Here is an 18290-nt window from a genome sequence, read left to right on the forward strand (position 1 = left end):
GGCTAAGGAGCTTGCAAAGTTAGGCAGCTAATTAATGACTAATGGCTCAAACTCAGAAATAACTGGCTCCAGAAGCACTAGAATGTGTTTTTCAAGTCATTTAGAAGTCACGCTGTGCAATGGAAATGAAACTAATGAAGGACATGGGCACAAAAAGACAGGTGGACCCTGAACAGACACACACAAATGTACAAAAGCAGGTAAAGCACGTTCTTTTTCATTGTAGTAGTGTCCAGGTAAAGAATATAGTCTCTGGAATCTGACTGCCTGGGTTTGGATCTCTCACCAGTTGTGTGATTTGGGTGCAAGTTACTTAAGGTCTATTCTCTACGCCCTAGTTTCCCTATCTTTAAAATGGGAATGATTGATGTGTACCTAGTTTATAGGGTAATTGTGAGGATTATTATAAAATAGTACATTTTAAATGCTCAGGACAGTGCCAAGGACTTAGTAAATACTCCATAAACATAATAGTAACTATTGTGAGAGTTTTCCTCACTTTTCCAACAATTTCACCCTCTTAGTTCAAAATTCAGTTTTGGTCATTATTCTATCTGTAGTACCTGCCTTATACTACATTGAAAATTATTTCACCACTCCCCCACTCATTTTGATACCTTCATTGGTTCAGTTATTTCGCACATGATAGAGGACCTGTTATGTGATTAGACATTCTTCTTTGTGCTGGGCATAGAGCAGTACATGGGACGCAGTCACTGCCCTCATGGAAAGTACTGGCCCTTTTCCCTAACCTGTTGCTTTGTCCATTATCAGTTCAGTCCTTTCTGTGCTGTCTGAAGGGCCATTCTTCAAGGGCTGCGATGATACAAGAGAAACACAGTGGTGGAAGAAATAAGACTGAGAAAGATACTAGTGAGGCCCGAGAAAATACCTTTCAACAAAATTAAAATCAGGCCGTGGTGGGGCAACTTTCAATCTAGGGTGATCAATCTCCAAGAAAGACAAGTAAGCAAGACCGCTGAGTAGCAGGCATGTCCTTTGTCCTATGCAGGCTCTATCTGTTCGTTTTCTTTTTGGAGCTAATGTTTATTGAGTGTGCTTAGCACTTTATCTAGATTTCAAAATTAGTCTTTAATCAACCTCTCCCCAGTTCGCAGATGAGGAAAAACTGAGGCACAAGCAGTTAAGTAACTTGTCTGATGTAATAAAATTAGCAAGTGCCAGAGACAAGATTTAACTAAAATTTGTCATACTGAAGCCTACACACTCTAAAGTGAGGGAAGAGAAATTGGGACCAGGTAATTTGGATATATCCTTCCCCTCATTCAGTTCCCCAAGGCCACAGGTCAGAGATGTCAGCTGCTATGGTGAGTACTTGGCTGTTGGAATTCCGAGATACCCTTGTGGTTCAAGAATTCTGTAATTCCACCCATCTGACTATAGGCCTCTTGAGGAAGCCCAAAAATGAGCAGCGTAGGCTGGGAGGCACTCTAGATCAGGAAGACTGCATGCTCTAGTAAGGTAGGGACTGAGCCCTGAAATTCTCTCTGTAATTCCAGACAGTTCAGTGCATGGCTGGGCATGCTATGCTCACCAGAAACTTATGCTTTCAGGAAGGCAGTTGCTCCCTTGCAGGTTGTTAGGGATGATACAGGGAAAGTTTGACCCTAGGTAGTGAGATCTAATCAGAACCTGGGGCAATGTGAAGGTTCCCCTTTGAAGAAGTCATCTTCTAGTAGTCCCTGACAAAAACAGATGGCATTTCCTAAGCCCCTCCTCCTTTCCTTGGCAGCTCCTTTAGGACAGTGCTCCAGACAGGATGGGAAAGCATCCTCTGGCCTGAGGGTCCCAGAATTCAATAGTACTGCTATCTTCATCCACTGATATCCACCCCCAGGAATTTGCACTAGAGGCGCATGTAAGTTATTTCCTCCACTGACACTCCTTCCCCAAGGCATTTTTGTTTTGCTGGTTAATTCCCTTTGGTAATTGATTTTGCAGCTCTGTTAGGAGTTGTTTCCTGTGTTTATTTCATTATATAGGAAAAAAAGGGAGAACTCCAAGTGGGGCCAAAAGGGTTAGAGAAGTAGTGCCTGGCTGTCTGATGCCCACATGTAGTGAGCTCCTCAATCCTTGCTCTTGTCCTCCTAGTGCTGTCCCCAGGCTGAGACCCTGGTTGGAAGAGTACTGCCTGCAGTTAGAGCAGCTCCCAGGATGTGTGAGCATGGCCAACACCAGTGACTGGGGAGAGGGTTGTCATCCCTGTGGAGGTACTGGAGAAGTTGGGAGGGGGGATATGGGGGAGAGGAAAGAAGGCAGAGATGAGCTCAGGGCCCCCAGAGAATGGAGCCTTTGTGTGGGGTACAGATGAGGGACAAGGAGGTGATTGTGTGGGAGGGCCGGAAGTACCACACAGACTGGCACCACCATAGCCAGCACCGGATTCACCCCTCTCCTGCTCTGAGACTCCCTGTGCCCCAAGGGACCAGCACCAGACCTGGTCAGGGAAAGTAGTGTGTGCCCAAAGGCAGCAAGGGGTGAAAAGGTGGAGAGAAGGATGTGCAGCCAGGAGAAAAACAGCGGTGTCCCCCACCTTTATCCCAGAGAACAGGAGGCAGAAGAAAAAAGACAGAAGCAGCTTTTACTATATTTACATCCGACAAAACTTCACAAGGAACAATCCTTATTGCACAGTCAGGGCCTTGGGTGTGTGAGGCATTCCCCAAGATGGAGTGGACAAGAAGGATTAGGACGAGAGGGGCACCAATTTTTCCTAAGGGGAGCTTGGGACTCCTCTAGCTTCTAACTCCTGACTTTCAAGGAGCTACAAACCACTGGACCATGGAGCCCCATTTCCCTTCTCTCTCTTACTGTCCATAAGAACCTCCTAAGCAAGGGGGCTGTGGCTCCAGAATAAATAACTTAAAATACAAACACTAAGGTAGAAAGGCATAGAGAGCCTTAGGCTCCTTCGGCAATTCTAGGGGAAAGGGACCATCTCTGGTGGGAAATGACATCCCTCCCTCCCATTCAGGGCAAAGGCTCAGTAGCTGTGTATCTTTCCAGTTGTTTTTTAAAACAAAAACTTATAAAATGGCCAGGGCAGTGCAGATCTGTGGGTACCCTGGAGGGGAGTTCCTGGTATAGGATGGGGTGGAACAGAGATGTGCCAGTTACCCCCAGGCCTCCTCCAACATCAGCATGAGCATAGAGGGCAGGCTGGAGATGGGAAATTGTGACTTTTGGTAACAGCGGGTCCCACTGCCCCCACTCAGAGCCTATGGCTGGGCATGCTTCCTAGCCTATTCCCGACTCGGAAAGAAACAGAGAAGCAGGTTCTCTCTAGAATCCTTCCTCCCTCACCTCCTCAGCCCAGACTGGAGAAGGAAGCTTAAGGGTCCCTAGCATTCCAGAGGCGCTCCGAAACATTTCCGGCAATCAATGGCCTTTGGGGTAGGCATCTGTGCCCGCCGCTGCCTCAGCTCCTCCTTGCCCATGCTGCTGGCCAGCTTGTTAAAGGCGGATTTGTACTTCTTGTCGAAGGCCACTGGGGAAGAGGGTGGAGGTAGGTCAGTGTGTTAGGTCAATCCCCAGCCTCCCACGCCTGGCCCTAGATCTAAACCCCTCAGCCCGCTGCCTGTTCCCTCACCTATATCCATGTGGTCCTTGCCCAGAGCAGCCAATGTCAGGAACAAGATCTCACGGTAGATGCCCCTGGAGTGGAGTCAAAAGGGTGTAAGTGAGATAAGGCGGGAAGGAGCCCGCGACAGACCCAGGACCTCTCGGATGGGAACGTGATACCTTTGCAGGTGCAGGCCAGTGGGAGGGGGCCCTAGAGTTTCTAGCAGGAGCCCTATAGCCTTGTGCACCTCGTTGAGACCGACGTGGCGCAGCACCGATTCCAACAACGCCAGGCTAAGGGATGCAGGTACTGGACCTGGCCATACCACCCGCTGTGGGATCTGGCCTGGGTGGAAGAAAAGGTAACCAAGATTATTGAGCCCTCTAAGCATAGGGCCTACTCCTTCCCATTCTGGGCCAAATGTGAGACTCACTGTGGACCCTCCAGAGTACATAGAGAGGTGGGCAGCTGTCGGGGTCAGGGGTCAGGACGTCCCACAGCAGCCGCACCTGCACGGACGCTGGGTCAGGCATTGTCCAAGCAGCTGGGGCCTGCAGGGGCCAAGACAAAGGAGACAGGCTCCTGGCGTGGGAGGCAGAGGGCGGGAAACGGACAGGTGCTATTCCAAGGGGCAGGGACATTACCGGGCACAGCTAAAGAGAAGAGAGAAACTCTTGTTCCCCATGGGAATGCAAGTTCTCTGAGAGCAAGGACTTTGTTTTGTAATCTGCTGCATCCCTGGTGCCTAAAACTCTGCCTGGAACCTAAAAAGTGCCCAATAAATATTGGTGCAATGAGCAGAGTGATGAATAGACGAACATTAACGAATTAGTACTGGGGTAACAGGCACTACACTAGGTGCCTAACAACAGCCCAGAGAGGGGGCAGTTATGCCATCTTACAGATGAGGAGACTGAAGCTCAGAGAAGTGAAGTGAAGTGGCCAGGAGTCAACCAGGTATAAGCAACTCCAAACCTGTGCTCTGCCTATAGCGCCAAGGACACAGGGGACTGAGAAACAGCTAGGAGACGAGGGGTCAGGGACCGTGTCCGCGCACCGACCTGGGGGGGCGGGGGCCCATCACAGGAGGCCAGCACCAAGCACGGCAGAATGCTGGGCAGGCGCAGCCGCTGGAAATACCACAGAAGGTTCCAGAAGATGATGGGGTGAGCAGCAGGCAACTCAGGCAATGCCAGCACCTCACTGCCCTCGTTCTCGACCAGTGACTCCAGCTCCTTCCGCAGCACGAGGGGGCTGAGATACGCCCATGCCCCACTCTCAACACGCCGGGAGGCACTCTGTCAGGCACAAAGTGGGAGGGCAGGGGAGGGGATATACCACAGCCCCATCCTCAGAGCCCTGCTTCCCACTGAGCCACCACATCCAGCAGCTTCTGGGACGCCCCTTGCCCTCTGTACCCATCTCTCCTCAGCGTCACTGGGGCTACCCACAGGGCAACACACACACACACACACTCAGCTGGGTTCTGGCCCAGCCCTTACCCCCATGTGCCCGTTGCAGAGCTGTGGCTCATCCAGGGCTAGGCAAAGCCTGCGGTCACTGAGCACAGGGCCTGGGCCCCCGGGGACAGGAGCGTCGCTGCTGCCACTGGCACCAGCAGGGGCAGGCTTGGGGCTGGGGGCACTGCAAGGAGATGGCGGGAAGGTTAGCCCTCAGGCCTCTGCCGCCCTGCCGCACCCGCAGCCCCTGCCCGTCTTTGGGCACCTGGGTCGGGAATCAAGGGTCTGGACGCTGAGCAGGGGCACAAAGGGGCAGGCGCAGAACGGACAGGTGGTGTTGAGGTTGGAGTCGTCAGGCGCCCAGCCAGCCATGATCTCCTCATCATACACCAGGGAGTCACAGGCACGGCACAGTGAGCAGCTAGACAGCAGAATCTGCAGGTGAAAGGCCCCAAGAAGCAGGCCCCTTTTGGCCTCAGAGCTCAGGAGCCCCTGCTCCTTACCCAGGCTTGAACCTCCACAGCCCAGCCCAGCCTCCTCCTGCCTCCCGCCAGCCCCTGCCTCTGACAGGGTGCCTTGGGTGTGGTATATATGTGAGCTCCAGCAGTCTGTGTGGGAGGGGTTATCCTCACTTCCAGGGAAGGTGGCTGGAAGGATCCAGGGGTGTCACTGAGGCGCTCTGAGGAACGGCGAAGGCTCACGCTGCTGAGAGAAGATTCTGAGAGGTCCCACTCACTGCCCAGAGAGGCTGAGCTCTGCCATTATGAGAGAAAGCACAGTCAGCCAACCCCATGCTGCTCTTTATCCAGGAAGCTGGCTCAGCCACCCTTCAAGGCCCACTTCTGGGCACTGCAAGTTTGCAGCCCCTCCCCAGGCCTCCCAGTGCTGAAGTGTCTGGAGCCTGCCCTTAGTGGTTACCTCGGATGCAGTGGATCCAGGGCGCTCCCGGGGGCGCAGAAGGCTGTCCATGGGGCTGCGACGGGCTGAGGGAGGCAGGTCAGGGGGCAGCTCAGACGGGGGGGCACGAGAGGTGGGGGGGCGGCGAGAAGGAGTGAGCAGCTGTTGGAGGCGGGCACCCAGCCCTCTTCGGGGGGTGCTGGCCTCATCCTGACGCCCACCAGCCTTGGGCACCCGCCCACTTGGCCCTTCCAGGGTTTCAGTGGACTGGGTGCTCAGGGCTGAGCCTGAGTCCCCTGGGCTGCCTCCAGGTGCCGACTCTTCCCCGGTCAGGCTCAGGTCTGAGAGGCTTCCATCATGCCAGGGAATGGGTGATCCCCGGGGTTCCAGGACCCCCAAGGCCTCTATCACTGCAAGGCAGAAAAGAATCAGGGAAGATGGAGTCCAGGCCCTCCTTAGGACCTGAGTAAACACAATTCCTGGCTATGCAATCTGGCACCACAGCCCCCACCATGATGACAGTCTGGGCAAGATTCCCCCAGAGCCTACAGTACCTGCCACAGAGCACTACCCCTCCACCTGGAAAGTGGTTAGGGTAGCTGATGGGCCGAGGGGTGGGGTGTGGGATGAGGGCACTCACTGTGGGCCACACCAGCCTCCACGGTGGGCTGTGCCCCTCGGGCACTACCCAGGCTGCCGCTCTTCACCAGGCGTCCCATAGGTGAGGCGGGGTCCCGCAGGCTTCGCCCGGCCCAGGTAGTCTGGCGCTGAAGGGGGCGGGTTGGGGAGGGGCGCTCCAGATAGGGCTCTGCAGAAGGCAGGGAGGGGTCAAAAGACAGCGAGCTGGAAACCTGGCCCCCAGCTCCAAAACAGAGCTCCTCACGGGGACCTGGGTCTGCAAGGCTTCTCCCAGGCAGAGTCTCTTGTCTTTTGTTGGCTGCCAAGGGTAGTCTGCCTGTCCTCAGCACACTGACTGTCAGCCTCTGGACCAGCCCAGCTCTCCATGCCTGTCCCCGCCTGTGTCACCAGGCCCTACCCACCTGTCTGCGAGCTGCCTGCCTCTTGGGCTGCTGTCTCCACCTCCTCCTGCTTCTGCTGCCGCTGCCGCTGTTCTCGCAAGGGCTGGCGGAACTGAGCAGCCCCCAGGACCACGTTCCGGAGCTTGGCCCAGCGCAGGCGCCCACCCGGTGTGCCAGACGGCCACTTGCTTTCCAGCACAGCCTGCCAAGCACAGTGTTCACCCATGCAGACAGCCTGTCTCCATACCCTGGGCCTCAGCTAGATGCTGACTGCCTGACCTGGGGGCCCAGCGACCACCTTTCCCTCCAGACATCCTGCCTATGATTGTCCTGCCAAGGGCTCAGCCAGGAACAAGAGCCCAGAACAGAGAGCTGGTGGTGGCCACCCAGGGGGTTCTGGAGGAAGTCAGAAACGGTGGAGACAACCTGTCTGCAGACTGCTGTTTATAAACTGTGGGCTTTGAAGACATCAGTTCATTTGTTTTGGCCATTAGTTTCCTCATCTAAAAACAGGAAATAGTTTAGCGTCATGGTGAAGGGCCTGGATTCAGGAAACGATATGCCTGTGTGTGTCCTAACTCCCTAACTTACTGTGGTACCTTGGACAAGTTACTAACCCCCTGCAACCTCATGGCCTCATCTATAAGATGGGGACGAGAATCGTTCCACTTCAAGGAGCTGTGGGAAAGATAAGATGGTTTTACGTGGATGCTGTCTTTGGAGCAGAGCCTGGCATCCTGGCTCCCATAATCAGCTATTCCTGGGAGGTGGCGGTACTTTCCTAACCTGCTTGCCAGGACTGCTGTGGGTGAGACTCAAAGCAGCCCAGGTGCCGAGGCACTAGAGGAGCTCTGTGGGACAGTGGCCGCAGGACCTTGTTGGACTGTACGGGCCCGATCTCCACGGGGAGGGGAAAGCCACAGGTGTCAGGGAACAGCGCCCACCCCACATACCCCTGCCACCATCCCACCACCCACCCCAAAGGCGAGTGACTGGGCACCTTGTTATAGTAGCCGTAGGTGATGGTGTTGGGCACGATGCCCGCCCGCCGCATGTCCAGCATGACCCGCACGGACAGCACGGGCTGCCCGTAGTGTGAGCACAGCTGCATCAGCACGCGGTAACACACCTGGGCCGGAGACACGCGGGATGAGGTGGGCTCGCTCTCGGCCCCAGTCCTCAAGCCTCAGTGAGCGCCCACCTCCAGCCTCCCCAGTCCTCACAGAGCCACCTCCCTTTCTGCGGACCCTGCCACCCCACAGTCCCCGCTGCGACAACCTGAACACGCTCACTAATTCAGTGAACACGACGGAGCACCTGCCCAGCTCCTGGACTTGGGCCCATGTTCCCCGTCGGCTGCGGCCCCCGGGGCTGCACCAACCCCTGGTACTGGGTCCGGGCACCCACCTCGTCAGGCAGCACCACCTTGCGGCTCTCCATCTGGCGCAGCACCTGGTAGGCCGTCTGCAGTGCCCGCACCCGGGAGGGCGCCGAGCGCACGTAGGCAGGCAGACACAAGAACCACAGCCCGTAGCAGTGGCCCAGCAGGCACCGGGCCCACAGCTCAGGCACAGCTGCTGACTTCTGTGCCATCCGCTGCGCCACCTTCATCTCCTAAAGAGGGCGGGGGACACACCTGGGTGAGAATGATGCCAGGGCAGGTCTTGAAACAGTGTGGGAGAAGCAGCACCTGCCCTGAGAAAGGGTCTGTGTGCTGACGGGGTGGCAGGGACAGTGCCCACAGCCCTGGATTCCCAAGCACAGATGCTTAGCTTGAGTGTGGGCAGGTGTCCTGGCAGAGGCAGCAAGCCCCTGGATTTCCGGAGTCCTCAGAAAATGAAGATGAGGACGATGACAACGGTAACAACACGGATGGTTCGTGTTTCTTCTTTGTGCCAGACATGTTGAAGCCTCCCAACAACTTTATGGGATAAGCACTGTTATACCCGTTTTACAGATGAAGAAACTGAAGCAGCAGTCCTGGCCTGAGTCAGATGCCTCTAGGGGGCCCACCTGCTGGTTACCTGTTTGGTCCGGCGAGGGGCAGGACTGCTGGGGGCACTGCGGGATGGGCCTGGCACAGGCAGAGCCCCGGCTTGTTCTTGAGGAGACTCGAACAGCTCAGCCTGTAGCTCGGGGAACCCATCATAACTGGAGGGGCGGAGAGAGGCCATATGGAGAGCAGTTGGTACTAAGTCAGCTGATCAGGCCTCAGAGCAAGAGAGGGGGCGGGAGGTACTCACCAGTACTGAGGAGTGGATTCACTGCCCTCTGGCGCTGGCGGCTCCTCGGGAGGCGTGATAAACACGGTGAGCTCACTGCCCGACAGCTCCTCCAGCTCCACCAGGGGCGTGGGCTCAGGCTTCTCCTGCTCTGGGTGGACCTGAAGCAGGATGGTAAGAAAGGGGACATCCAGACAGTGAGCACAGAGCAGGGCCAGGGATCCAGAAGACGGCATCTCCCGGGAAAGCACAGCCACGGGGAAGCAGGTAATGGGCCCAGACTCTGTCAGGGCCCTGGAGATACAGCCAGGGGACGAGCGAGGGGCAGGAAGACAGTGTGTCTATGAGGCCAGTTGTGTGCACTGCACGGGGGCACCAGCCTCACCACGTGTGAGACAGTGTTTATATCTGGGGTGACAGAGCCGAGAGCAGAGCAGAGGGCACAAAAAGAAGGGATGATCCCAATACCTTGTCAACACAAGAGTCAAAGAATTCGAGGGCAGCGTGCCGAGCAGAGCCAAAGGAGCATTCCTCAATGAACTGGGAGAACATCTGTGTGTGTAGCAGCTGGGAGTACAGCTTGTGGCTGGAACGTTCTCGGGACTTGAGGAAGCCTGATGGGTGAGAAGGGGGCCAAGAGGGTGGTCACTGGGGGCTCTACCACAGCCACCCGCTTCTGAGCCCTTGTCTTGGCTCCCCGCCAACTTGGCATCCAAGGCCATAAAAGCCATCCTCTCTGGCCCCTCTGGCCCTACCGGCCAAGCTGACCAGCTCAGCTGCCCCAGCACCATGGTCCCATGGCATCCTTCCCTTTTATCCTTGGGCATCGAGGGCCTCAGACTGGGGAGTCACCAAGAGGAGACTTTCGCCCTTGGGCTGGCTTACCACAGGTGTCACTGTGTTCCCACCAAGCCCTGGGCTTCCCGGAGGCTGGTGCCACAGCTGATTCATCTTTGTACCCTTATCCCCTCACGAGGCCCAGAAGAGCACATAGCTCAAAGCTGGTGACCACAAAAATGCCAGCTGAGTTTAGAAACAAGTAACTGTGTGATTTCGCATGCCCTCTGACTTCCCCACGGAGCCCAGCCGCTGGTCACCTGTCCCACGATACCTTCCCCAAGCAAGGGCAGGTCGCCTTTACCTTGCAGGAAGAAGAGGTTGTCGACATCACGAGACCCCTCAGAGGGGGCCTGGGTGAGTGGACGCAGGAAGTCCCGGTAGCCCTTGAGCAGGCAGGCCATGAAGCGGAGGAAGGCTCCCTGGACCTCGCGCTCTAGCCGGGCCCGGCGGCCACACACTGCCTCATAGTCCGTCAGCAGGAACTCCAGGGAGGCCTCCTCCTCGGGGCCGGTATACGCTGGGGACCAGGGCAGCCTGGGCATCAGGGCTGGCACCCATAGGGCTTGCTCAGCCCTGCTCCCCACAGAAGTCAGGTTGCAGCCCTACCACCTGCTGCCCCCCACCACCGCCAGCTCCTAACAGACCTAGTACCAGCAGCAACTAGAAGTTACCTTTCGGTAACAGTTGCAAGCTGCCCCGGTGGCAAGCCCAACCTCCTGACACATCCAGGAATTTAATGTGGCATATGCCTTGCCCTCTACCTTGAACTTGAATTCCTCTCACTCCCACCCAGTGAGAGCCCAGTGCTTCTAACCTCCCCAGGTAAGGTCCGGCTCTCCACAGGTCTCCCCAGACCAGAGATTAAAGGCCGATAACGGTGTCCAGCCTCCCCCCAGGCTCCTTACTCTGGCCCAGCTGCTGGTAGAGGTGTGTCAGTGTGGCCAGCAGAACCTTGTAGGGCCTGCGGGGTAGGGTCCGAGGGGAGAGGGGCTTCTTTTCCTCAGTCCTGTGAGATAAACGGAAGAAAGGGTGATGGGGTTTCTTGTTTTCCCTGAGGCTCCTTTGACCAGCCTTCTTCTGCTCCCATCCTCGAAACCCCCAGAAAGACCCGGCCCTCTTACTGGAAGAGCGTGTTGGTATCAAGATCCACACAGATGACATCCACAGGTGGGTCATGCAGATCGAAGTAGCTGGAGTGGATACCCACGATGAAGGGCACGGGGGCACTCAGCACATCTGCCAGCACCAGTGGGCACAGCGGAATGTAGGGGCACTGCCAGTGCAGCGGGAAGGTCATCTAAAGCATCGGGGGATGAGGGCCAGTGAGCAGGGCGCAGGGAGGCAGCAGAAGAGGGGCATGGACCTTGACCGGTGGTGCTTGTGACAAGCTGCTGGAGTGGAGCTCCAAAGAAAAGCTCCTGACCGAAGCTGTACACCCTGTAGGCCATGCCCAAGGATGAGACTGAGGAAGCCTCCTCAAGAAAGGAAAAGTAAGGAGAATCCAGGCAGGGACTAGGGCACAAGAAAGAACACTCTGGGTAAAGCAGGCCGGGCAGAGTGGCACTCACAGAGACAAGGGCCTCGCAGACGCTGGTGAGCAGATCGGGCCGCAGCGAGTGGACTAGCAGCTTGTGCTCCGTGAGCACAGCGAGCAGCAGCGTGATGGCCAGCTCCGGGCCCAGGGTCTGCAGCAGCTGCAGGAAGCTGGCACCACTGGGGGCAATGCCCAGGTGGGGGAAGAGTCAGCAGGAGGCCCTTCCCTCATCGCTGGGCACAGACACCACCTGGGCCCAGCCTTCACAGCCCTCTACACCAGTGCCCACTTGCCTGACACCCACCCCGCCCTGCCCCCCAACCTGAGCATATACCTGAGGGGCAGGGGTGAGGATACAGGCTGGCAGAGGAGCAGGTTGTCATAGGGAGACATCTGAGAGGCAGAAGAGCCACAGGTCAGGATGGTGAAGACTAGCCCCTGCCCATTCTCCCCTGCAGGGGAGAATTCTCCCCCCAGCCCCAGCCCTCACCTGCACCAGGATGCGGGGTCTCTGTGGGGAAGGGAAGGGAACATTGTGAATGAAGTGGGAGATGTGCCTGGGGGAGAGAGGGACACGGTCAGAGGCAGGCTCCAGGCTGTCCGTTCAGCCCCTTTGCTCTTCTCCTCCGCCTGTCCCCAGGGACCTCGCTCCTCCCTGAGCTCTACCTCAAGACTGCCGCCAGCCACGGGAGCCGCCACCATGCACAGCACTGATGCACAGCAGGAGAGATCCCTCTGGGTGTGCACAGGCCCTGGCTGGGACTTGGCTAAGCAAGTGTAGCCTGGGTCTCAGGCCCCACTCGCCCCTTCAGCCAGGGGCACTCCTGCAATGGGCCAGCTCTCCAGCCACACCTACAGCCCCGTCCCGACTCCTCTGCACCCCGCCCCCTCAGCTCCATCGTCCTTTCCTCCATTCCTCCTGGCCTCGTAACCCTTCCCAGCATCGGGGAAGCCCCATGCTCACGCTTCCAGGGGCAGACGGTGGGGTCCCGAGACGGAGTAGCGGTAGAGGAAGGTGAGGAAGGCGCGGAAGGCCGGGAAGGCAGGCCAGCGGGACAGCACAGCGATGGCACGGCGGCTGCGCACAGCCCGGCCCCCCAGTGCCCGGCCCCGCTCCACAGCGCTCAGCAGGCCCAGGGCCCGAGCCTGCCGCTCCGACAGCCTGGCCCTCGGGAACGCCTCGTAGAACTGCAGGGCAGCACCGTACACCTGGCAGGGGCAGAAGGGCAGTCAGGTGGGCCCCGCGGAGCCCAGACCCCTGACCACACTCCACACACCCACCTTATCACCAGCTGCACCCGTGAGCACAAAGGTGGAGAAGACGGGCACGGGGTACTTGGTCTGGGCAGGCCAGCACTCGATAGTGGCCCCCATGGGCAGGCAGAAGACGGGCACTGACTCGGGCAGCGGGAACGCCTCATTGTCCTCCTCTGGGTAGCGGCCCAGCAGCTCTGCACCCCCGGCAGAGTGGGGGGTCCCCAAAAGGAGTAGGGTCCATCAGACACCGGGGAAAAGAACCAGGGGATCCCAGAGAAGGGCCATGTGGCAAAGGGGAGGTGAGTTCTGTGGACACTGAAGGTACCCGCCGAGAGGCACCAGGGCAGAGGGACGCAGAGGGTCGAGGGACCAGAGACGGGCTACTCACCTGCCTCATATACCAGCGTGTTGGCCTTGGCCAGGCCCACCTTGTAGCACAGGAACACTGCTGGGCCCCACTGTCCCAAAACGGCAAGAGACAAGCAGACACACAGCTAACAAAGATTCTGAGGGGTGATTTTCTCCACCACCCCTAAATGGTCTTTGTCTTTACAATGCCTGTTAATCCCAGTCCCCCAAGACCAGCGTCACACCTCTGGACCCACCCCCGCCGCTAGAGGCCTTGGTCCTAGGATGCCCTGTGTGCCCAGTGTCCACCCCTTACACGGAGATGACATAAGTCTTGGCTCCTGGCCCAGGGCCCCACTCACCATGCCAGGGTTGAGGTTGCGGGGCAATCGGCAGTAAGTATGAGGAGTGCCCTCGCCCTTGCTGGGCAGTACCAGGCAGAGGTCAGTGATGCCCAGGGCATGCAGCCCTGCCCCCTCTGCTGCCCGCCGGTAAGTGAGGTAGGTGCGGGGGTGCCCAGGGCCCGGAGGGGCCAGGTTGGCTGAGTGGCTGTAGGGTGTCGTATCTAGCACTTGGAAGCCAGGCTTGGGACGTTCTTTCCCCTCATACAACACCCTGGGCACAGAGAACAGAGAGAGATGTCAGAAGTCCACAACAGAGGAGAAAGCCCCCAGTCTTACTAGATCTGCCTTCCTAGTCCTACCTACTCAGCCTAGTCGAACACCGACACCAGGGCCCACTTCTTGCTGAACCCGCCCTCCAGAACCCTGCGCCCCTCTCTGCCCGTGGCTCAATTTTTTTTTTTTTAATATTCATTTATTTGGCTGCTCCAGGTCTCAGTTGCAGCACTTGGGATCTTTAGTTATGGCATGTGGGATCTAGTGCCCTGACCAGGAATCGAACCCAGGCCCTCGGCACCGGGAGCGCTGAGTCTTAGTCCCTGGACCACCAGAGAAATCCCTAGGCTCTACTTCTTGATCAGTAACAATACCTCAGGCCTTCCATGGCTCTCAGCGCTCAATAATAAATACCAAGAAGAAAAGCTACCATTTACTGACTCTGTGCTAAGTCCCTTATATGGATGATCTCATTTCATGTCAATTTCATCTCAACTACCCTATGAGGAGGTATTATTTTCCCCAAATTACAGCTGAGGAAATAGACCCAGAGGGGCTCAATAACCTGCCAAAGGTCACAGAGCTAGCAAGTAGCAGCACTAGTACACGCACCCAAATCTGTGTGAGGACTAAGTACACACAGCTTCAGGCTCTTCTCCCTGGTCTCAGGACCACTCTCTTGCCATTCCCACTGAACATCCCTCATCCCATACCCCTACCTCTCCCTGCGTCACCCCAGATCGCCCAGCCTCCCCTGGTGCCAGCAGGGGTAGGTAGGTGCACACACCCCAGCTCAACGAGGGGGGGCTTGTCACGCCCCCTCCGGTAGCAGATGACGGGCTGAGTTCCACCTAGGAGCCCAGCGCTGAGTTCCAAGGGGTGGCCTCCAGCAGAAGCCTGGATGCATGTGTAGCCCTGGGGCACCTCCTCGCCCAGGGCCCTAGCAATGACTGCCACATCTGTGATGGGCTCAGCTGGCCGGGGAGGGCGCAGGGGCCCACTGGGTTCAGGAATCCACGTTTCCTCAGGGATGGGTGCTCCGTTCCCTGCAAGTCCAGCTATCACGAAGTAATCCACCAGCCGGGGGGGCCGCTCCTCCGCCATGGCCCCCCCCTCACTCACTGCATCTGGAATGGTCAAGTGGGGGAGAGATGAAGCAAGGAAGGTTTGTGTTGCCATGGCAACCAGCAACCAGGGAGTCTCCCTTTTGCTTCCCTCCTCTTCCTAGTACTTTCAAGGAAAAGCAGGATCAGTGGCCAGCCAATCCTGAACTCTCCCGCCTGTGACATCACCAGGCCCTAACAGCCCACCACAGCTCCTTAAAGAGACCAGGACCCTCCCTCTTGGAGGTAACAGCCCTCTTTCCAAAGAACCCACTGCACACAGCTAACCTAGGCTCTGGGTTCTGACATCACATGGTTTCTGTATCCCTTTTAAAGACCCCAGCCCTCTTCACTCCCTAACACAACAGAGATCACAGTCTTTTCTGTAATGGCCTACAATAACATTCATTCTGGCCGTGACATCAGGCCAACATTACAGCCTTTTTATAGATTTCTGGCCTTCTTACTCTAGTTGACATTCTAAGAATCTCATGAGCCAGCTAATATTCTTAAAGCGCCCACCTCTAGGTTTTTGTGAGGAACCCACAAAACCCAGGCTTTAAGTGTCTTTTCACCAGACTTGAGTGTCCTTTTTCCTAACCTAGCTCCAGTAACCTGACCAAAAAAAAAAAAAAAAAATCAGTGCCCTCCAACCTCCAGGATCCTTCGGTATCCTCAGTTAAGTCCAAAGAAGCTGTGGGAGACAGTCCCCACCATCCCCAAGCCCTCCATGAAGCCCAGAGACGGAAACAGGCCCACAGCGGCTTCTCAGCAACTCTTCTCACCTGCCTCCATGGCCCAACCCCCAGGAGTAGGAGCATCAAGGGTCCCGGGGTGCCCTGAGTGCAGAAGCTGGGAAACAGCTTGGTGGGTGGCTTGCAGCAGAGGACTGGAGGCGTGGGGGCTGCTTCAGAGGGGAAGGGAGGTGACTTCCTGAAACAGTGGAGGGGAAGCTGCAGCTCGGCGGAAGTCAGCCTATGGGTGTGTGTGTGGTGCTGGTGAGGGTGTGCAGAGGAGGGGGGGTATTGTCAGAAGGTGCCAATACAGCATCATTCCAAGTTGGAAGCTTTTTAGCCTAAGGACCCGGAGCAAGGCAGAGGCAGCTCAGATTAGATCCAGGATGTACAGTCCTACTTAACCTCCCACCCTTGCCCAGAGAAGAGGGGGCAAGGGAATCTCATGGACCCAAGCTGGCCCTCCTTAACCTGGCCTCTGGTCACTCACACATACACCAACTCCAGCTAAATTTAGTCTCCACATCCGCGAGGTGAAGCCAGGAGTCAGCGTCAGCCTCCTGATTTAGCTCTGGGGCCCAGCCCCGTGCCTCGTCCACTGAAGGCGAATGGGAGCCCTATGTCCTCTGCCCCGAGCAGCAGGCAGGAGCCACGAGGTGAAACCAGCTGAGGGGCGAGTGGCTCCCATCGGCAGGACCTGCGCAGCCGGGCCTCTCCTCACCAAGCTAGGGAAGAGCCCTGCAGGAAGGCAGCCCTTTCTCCCTAGGGAACGCAAGGGGCAGGGGCACCACTCCGGGTCCCGGCGCCCACGAGCCGGACAGCGGGAAGTTCGCGTTGGGGCAAAGGGCGCGCCGCGCGGGAGGAGGCTGAGGAAGGAGCAGGAGGGCAGAGAGGAGCGGACGCGCAGGCGGCCGGGGACGTGACGGCAGCAGCGCCGGCCGCCGCGTGACCGGAGCGGGAGGGAGGGGTGCTCAGGCTCGCGACCCGCGGGAGCAGGAGGGGTGCAGGGCGCCGGGCACAGCTAGCTAACTCCAGACTGCGCCCTCCCCTCCACTTTCACTTCCCCAGGAGAGAGGAACCGGAACCAGATGTGCAGCGCCAGGGAACAGCTGGGGAGAGCCCCCGCCCCGCCCGCGCTCCCTCCCTCCCTTCTCCGCCCGTTGCCCCGCCCGGTCCAGCCCCTACCTGCCTGCCCCGCGACTCCCCGGCCGGCCGGCCCGCGGGCGGGTGGCTCGGAAGGCGGGCCGGCGGACGGCGAGGCTACCCGGCCCCGGACATGGCGCACCCGACTCGGGCGCCGCTCCCGCCGGGACGGCGAATGAAGGAGGAAGAGGTGGCCGAGGGCGCCGGGGCGCAGGGCGCCTTGGAGGGAGATCCGAGCGATCCCAGCGTCCCCGCCGCGCTGCGCCACGCGGGGACTGTGCTGCCGCGCCGCTCGCTCGCGCCGCGCGGTCCCCCCGGCTCCTGCCGCGCTGAGGGCCCGGTGCTTCTCCGCGCGCCCCGCTTTCTCCGCTCCCCCCAACCCCCCCTCCGGGACCACGGGCGCCGCCGCTCCCCCCCCACCCCCCGGCCGGCGGCCGTGACCCTGGCCGCGCCTGCCCAGCGCCCGACCGCCTGCAGCGCGACCCCTGGCGGCTGGGAGGGCCCCTTGCACCCAGGGAGCTTCCCACCACCGAGCCATTGCCGGACACTGACCCTAGGCGGCCCCTGAAGTCCGAGGCGTGCTCTCGTCCCGCCCTCGAGCCTACTCAAATGTGGCTTGCCTGCTTGGGTGAAGGCCCTGAAAGTCTAGTGTGCGGAGACCCAGATGGCTGCTCCTACTTCCAGGTTTAGGGCACACTGCATTCCCTTTCAGCCTAAGCCAGAAGTTCTCAGTTCTCATTTTTGAAAATGACAAGTTTTGGAAAGAGGAAGCGGAGAAGCCAGGACTGTGGGCTGTGGGCAAGTAGCCGAGGCAGAGATAGTGGAGGAGCGGCACTACTCTTCTGTGCTGTGTGAGGGAAAGCGGGCAGAAGCTCAGAGGGTCGGAGGACTAGCAACCCAAGCCAAAAAGAGGAAACCATCAAAACAGGTTAGCTGGCACTCAAGCCTCTGAATGAGTGAAGAGTGGGAGGGTGAAGTGAATTCATGCACGGTGAGGGGCAGAATGAGAATGAGAAGCCTTGGGTCGGAGGCTGGCCTGGCATATCGAACTTCCAGGTCCTCTAGGCTTACTATCTGGCCTCAGTAGTTTTTAAATCCTCTCTCCTTGGAAGCCTTAGCACTGGGGCCAGATACGCCTGGGGAGAGGTGGGGTCATTCTACCAGAAATATCCAGAGCTGAGAGCTCAACCAGCAGTCACCTTCTCACCTCCTGACTCACTGCCAGGGTCTCAGGTTTGAGGAAGAGCAGCAGCAGTCAAAGCCCCTGTCCTCTGATGCCACCAGCAAGGCCCTGGACAAGTGAGAAGGCACCTGTGCTGCCACAGGGCCTGCACCCAGCCTGCAGCCCTATGATCCGTGCTGAGTACAAATTCTGAGGCTTTGGGGGGCCCCTCCACAAACCACATGGTGTTGAGAAGATGCAAAATGCATAATAGGGGACTTCCCTGGTGTTCCAGTGGGTAAGACTCCATGCTCCCAATGCCCAGGTTTGATCCCTGATCAGGGAACTAGATCCCACATGCCCTGAATGCA

General features: G+C 57.9%; 1 protein-coding gene across 8 annotated transcripts; it reads right to left on the reverse strand.

The window, feature by feature from the left end:
• Positions 1 to 1967: 1967 nt before the first annotated feature.
• DENND4B (DENN domain containing 4B) lies at positions 1968 to 17169 on the reverse strand. Of its 8 annotated transcripts, none has more exons than XM_069542779.1 (29): positions 15666 to 15824; positions 14565 to 14904; positions 13523 to 13775; positions 13201 to 13270; positions 12837 to 13006; positions 12520 to 12764; positions 12046 to 12112; positions 11890 to 11948; positions 11590 to 11734; positions 11143 to 11318; positions 10927 to 11027; positions 10323 to 10538; positions 9650 to 9795; positions 9203 to 9342; positions 8984 to 9110; positions 8367 to 8573; positions 7960 to 8088; positions 6981 to 7161; positions 6581 to 6748; positions 5962 to 6350; positions 5676 to 5798; positions 5309 to 5478; positions 5086 to 5227; positions 4645 to 4881; positions 4017 to 4134; positions 3763 to 3928; positions 3611 to 3675; positions 3325 to 3508; positions 1968 to 2234 (listed from the first exon to the last, which is right to left on the reverse strand). In XM_069542779.1, exons 1-28 carry the CDS (start codon positions 15673 to 15675, stop codon positions 3363 to 3365), a joined length of 4506 nt encoding a protein of 1501 aa, XP_069398880.1. In that variant the 5' UTR covers positions 15676 to 15824; the 3' UTR covers positions 1968 to 2234; positions 3325 to 3362. The 8 variants fall into 8 exon arrangements, with proteins under 8 accessions (XP_069398880.1, XP_069398852.1, XP_069398888.1 ...); XM_069542751.1 differs by having other exon boundaries at positions 4017 to 4236; XM_069542787.1 differs by lacking the exons at positions 1968 to 2234; positions 15666 to 15824 and adding an exon at positions 16800 to 17169 and having other exon boundaries at positions 2583 to 3508.
• Between the last annotated feature and the right edge of the window lie 1121 nt (positions 17170 to 18290).

This window comes from Ovis canadensis, chromosome 1 (assembly GCF_042477335.2).
Source record: "Ovis canadensis isolate MfBH-ARS-UI-01 breed Bighorn chromosome 1, ARS-UI_OviCan_v2, whole genome shotgun sequence".
Classification (NCBI taxonomy): domain Eukaryota; kingdom Metazoa; phylum Chordata; class Mammalia; order Artiodactyla; family Bovidae; genus Ovis; species Ovis canadensis.

Coding starts and splice junctions, on each gene's coding strand:
- DENND4B (XM_069542751.1), bottom strand. Junction 6,351..6,580: donor GGAGGCTGGTGTGGCCCACA/GTGAGTGCCCTC, acceptor TCTGCCTTGCAG/TGATAGAGGCCTTGGGGGTC. Junction 5,479..5,675: donor TCCAGCCACCTTCCCTGGAA/GTGAGGATAACC, acceptor TTTCACCTGCAG/ATTCTGCTGTCTAGCTGCTC.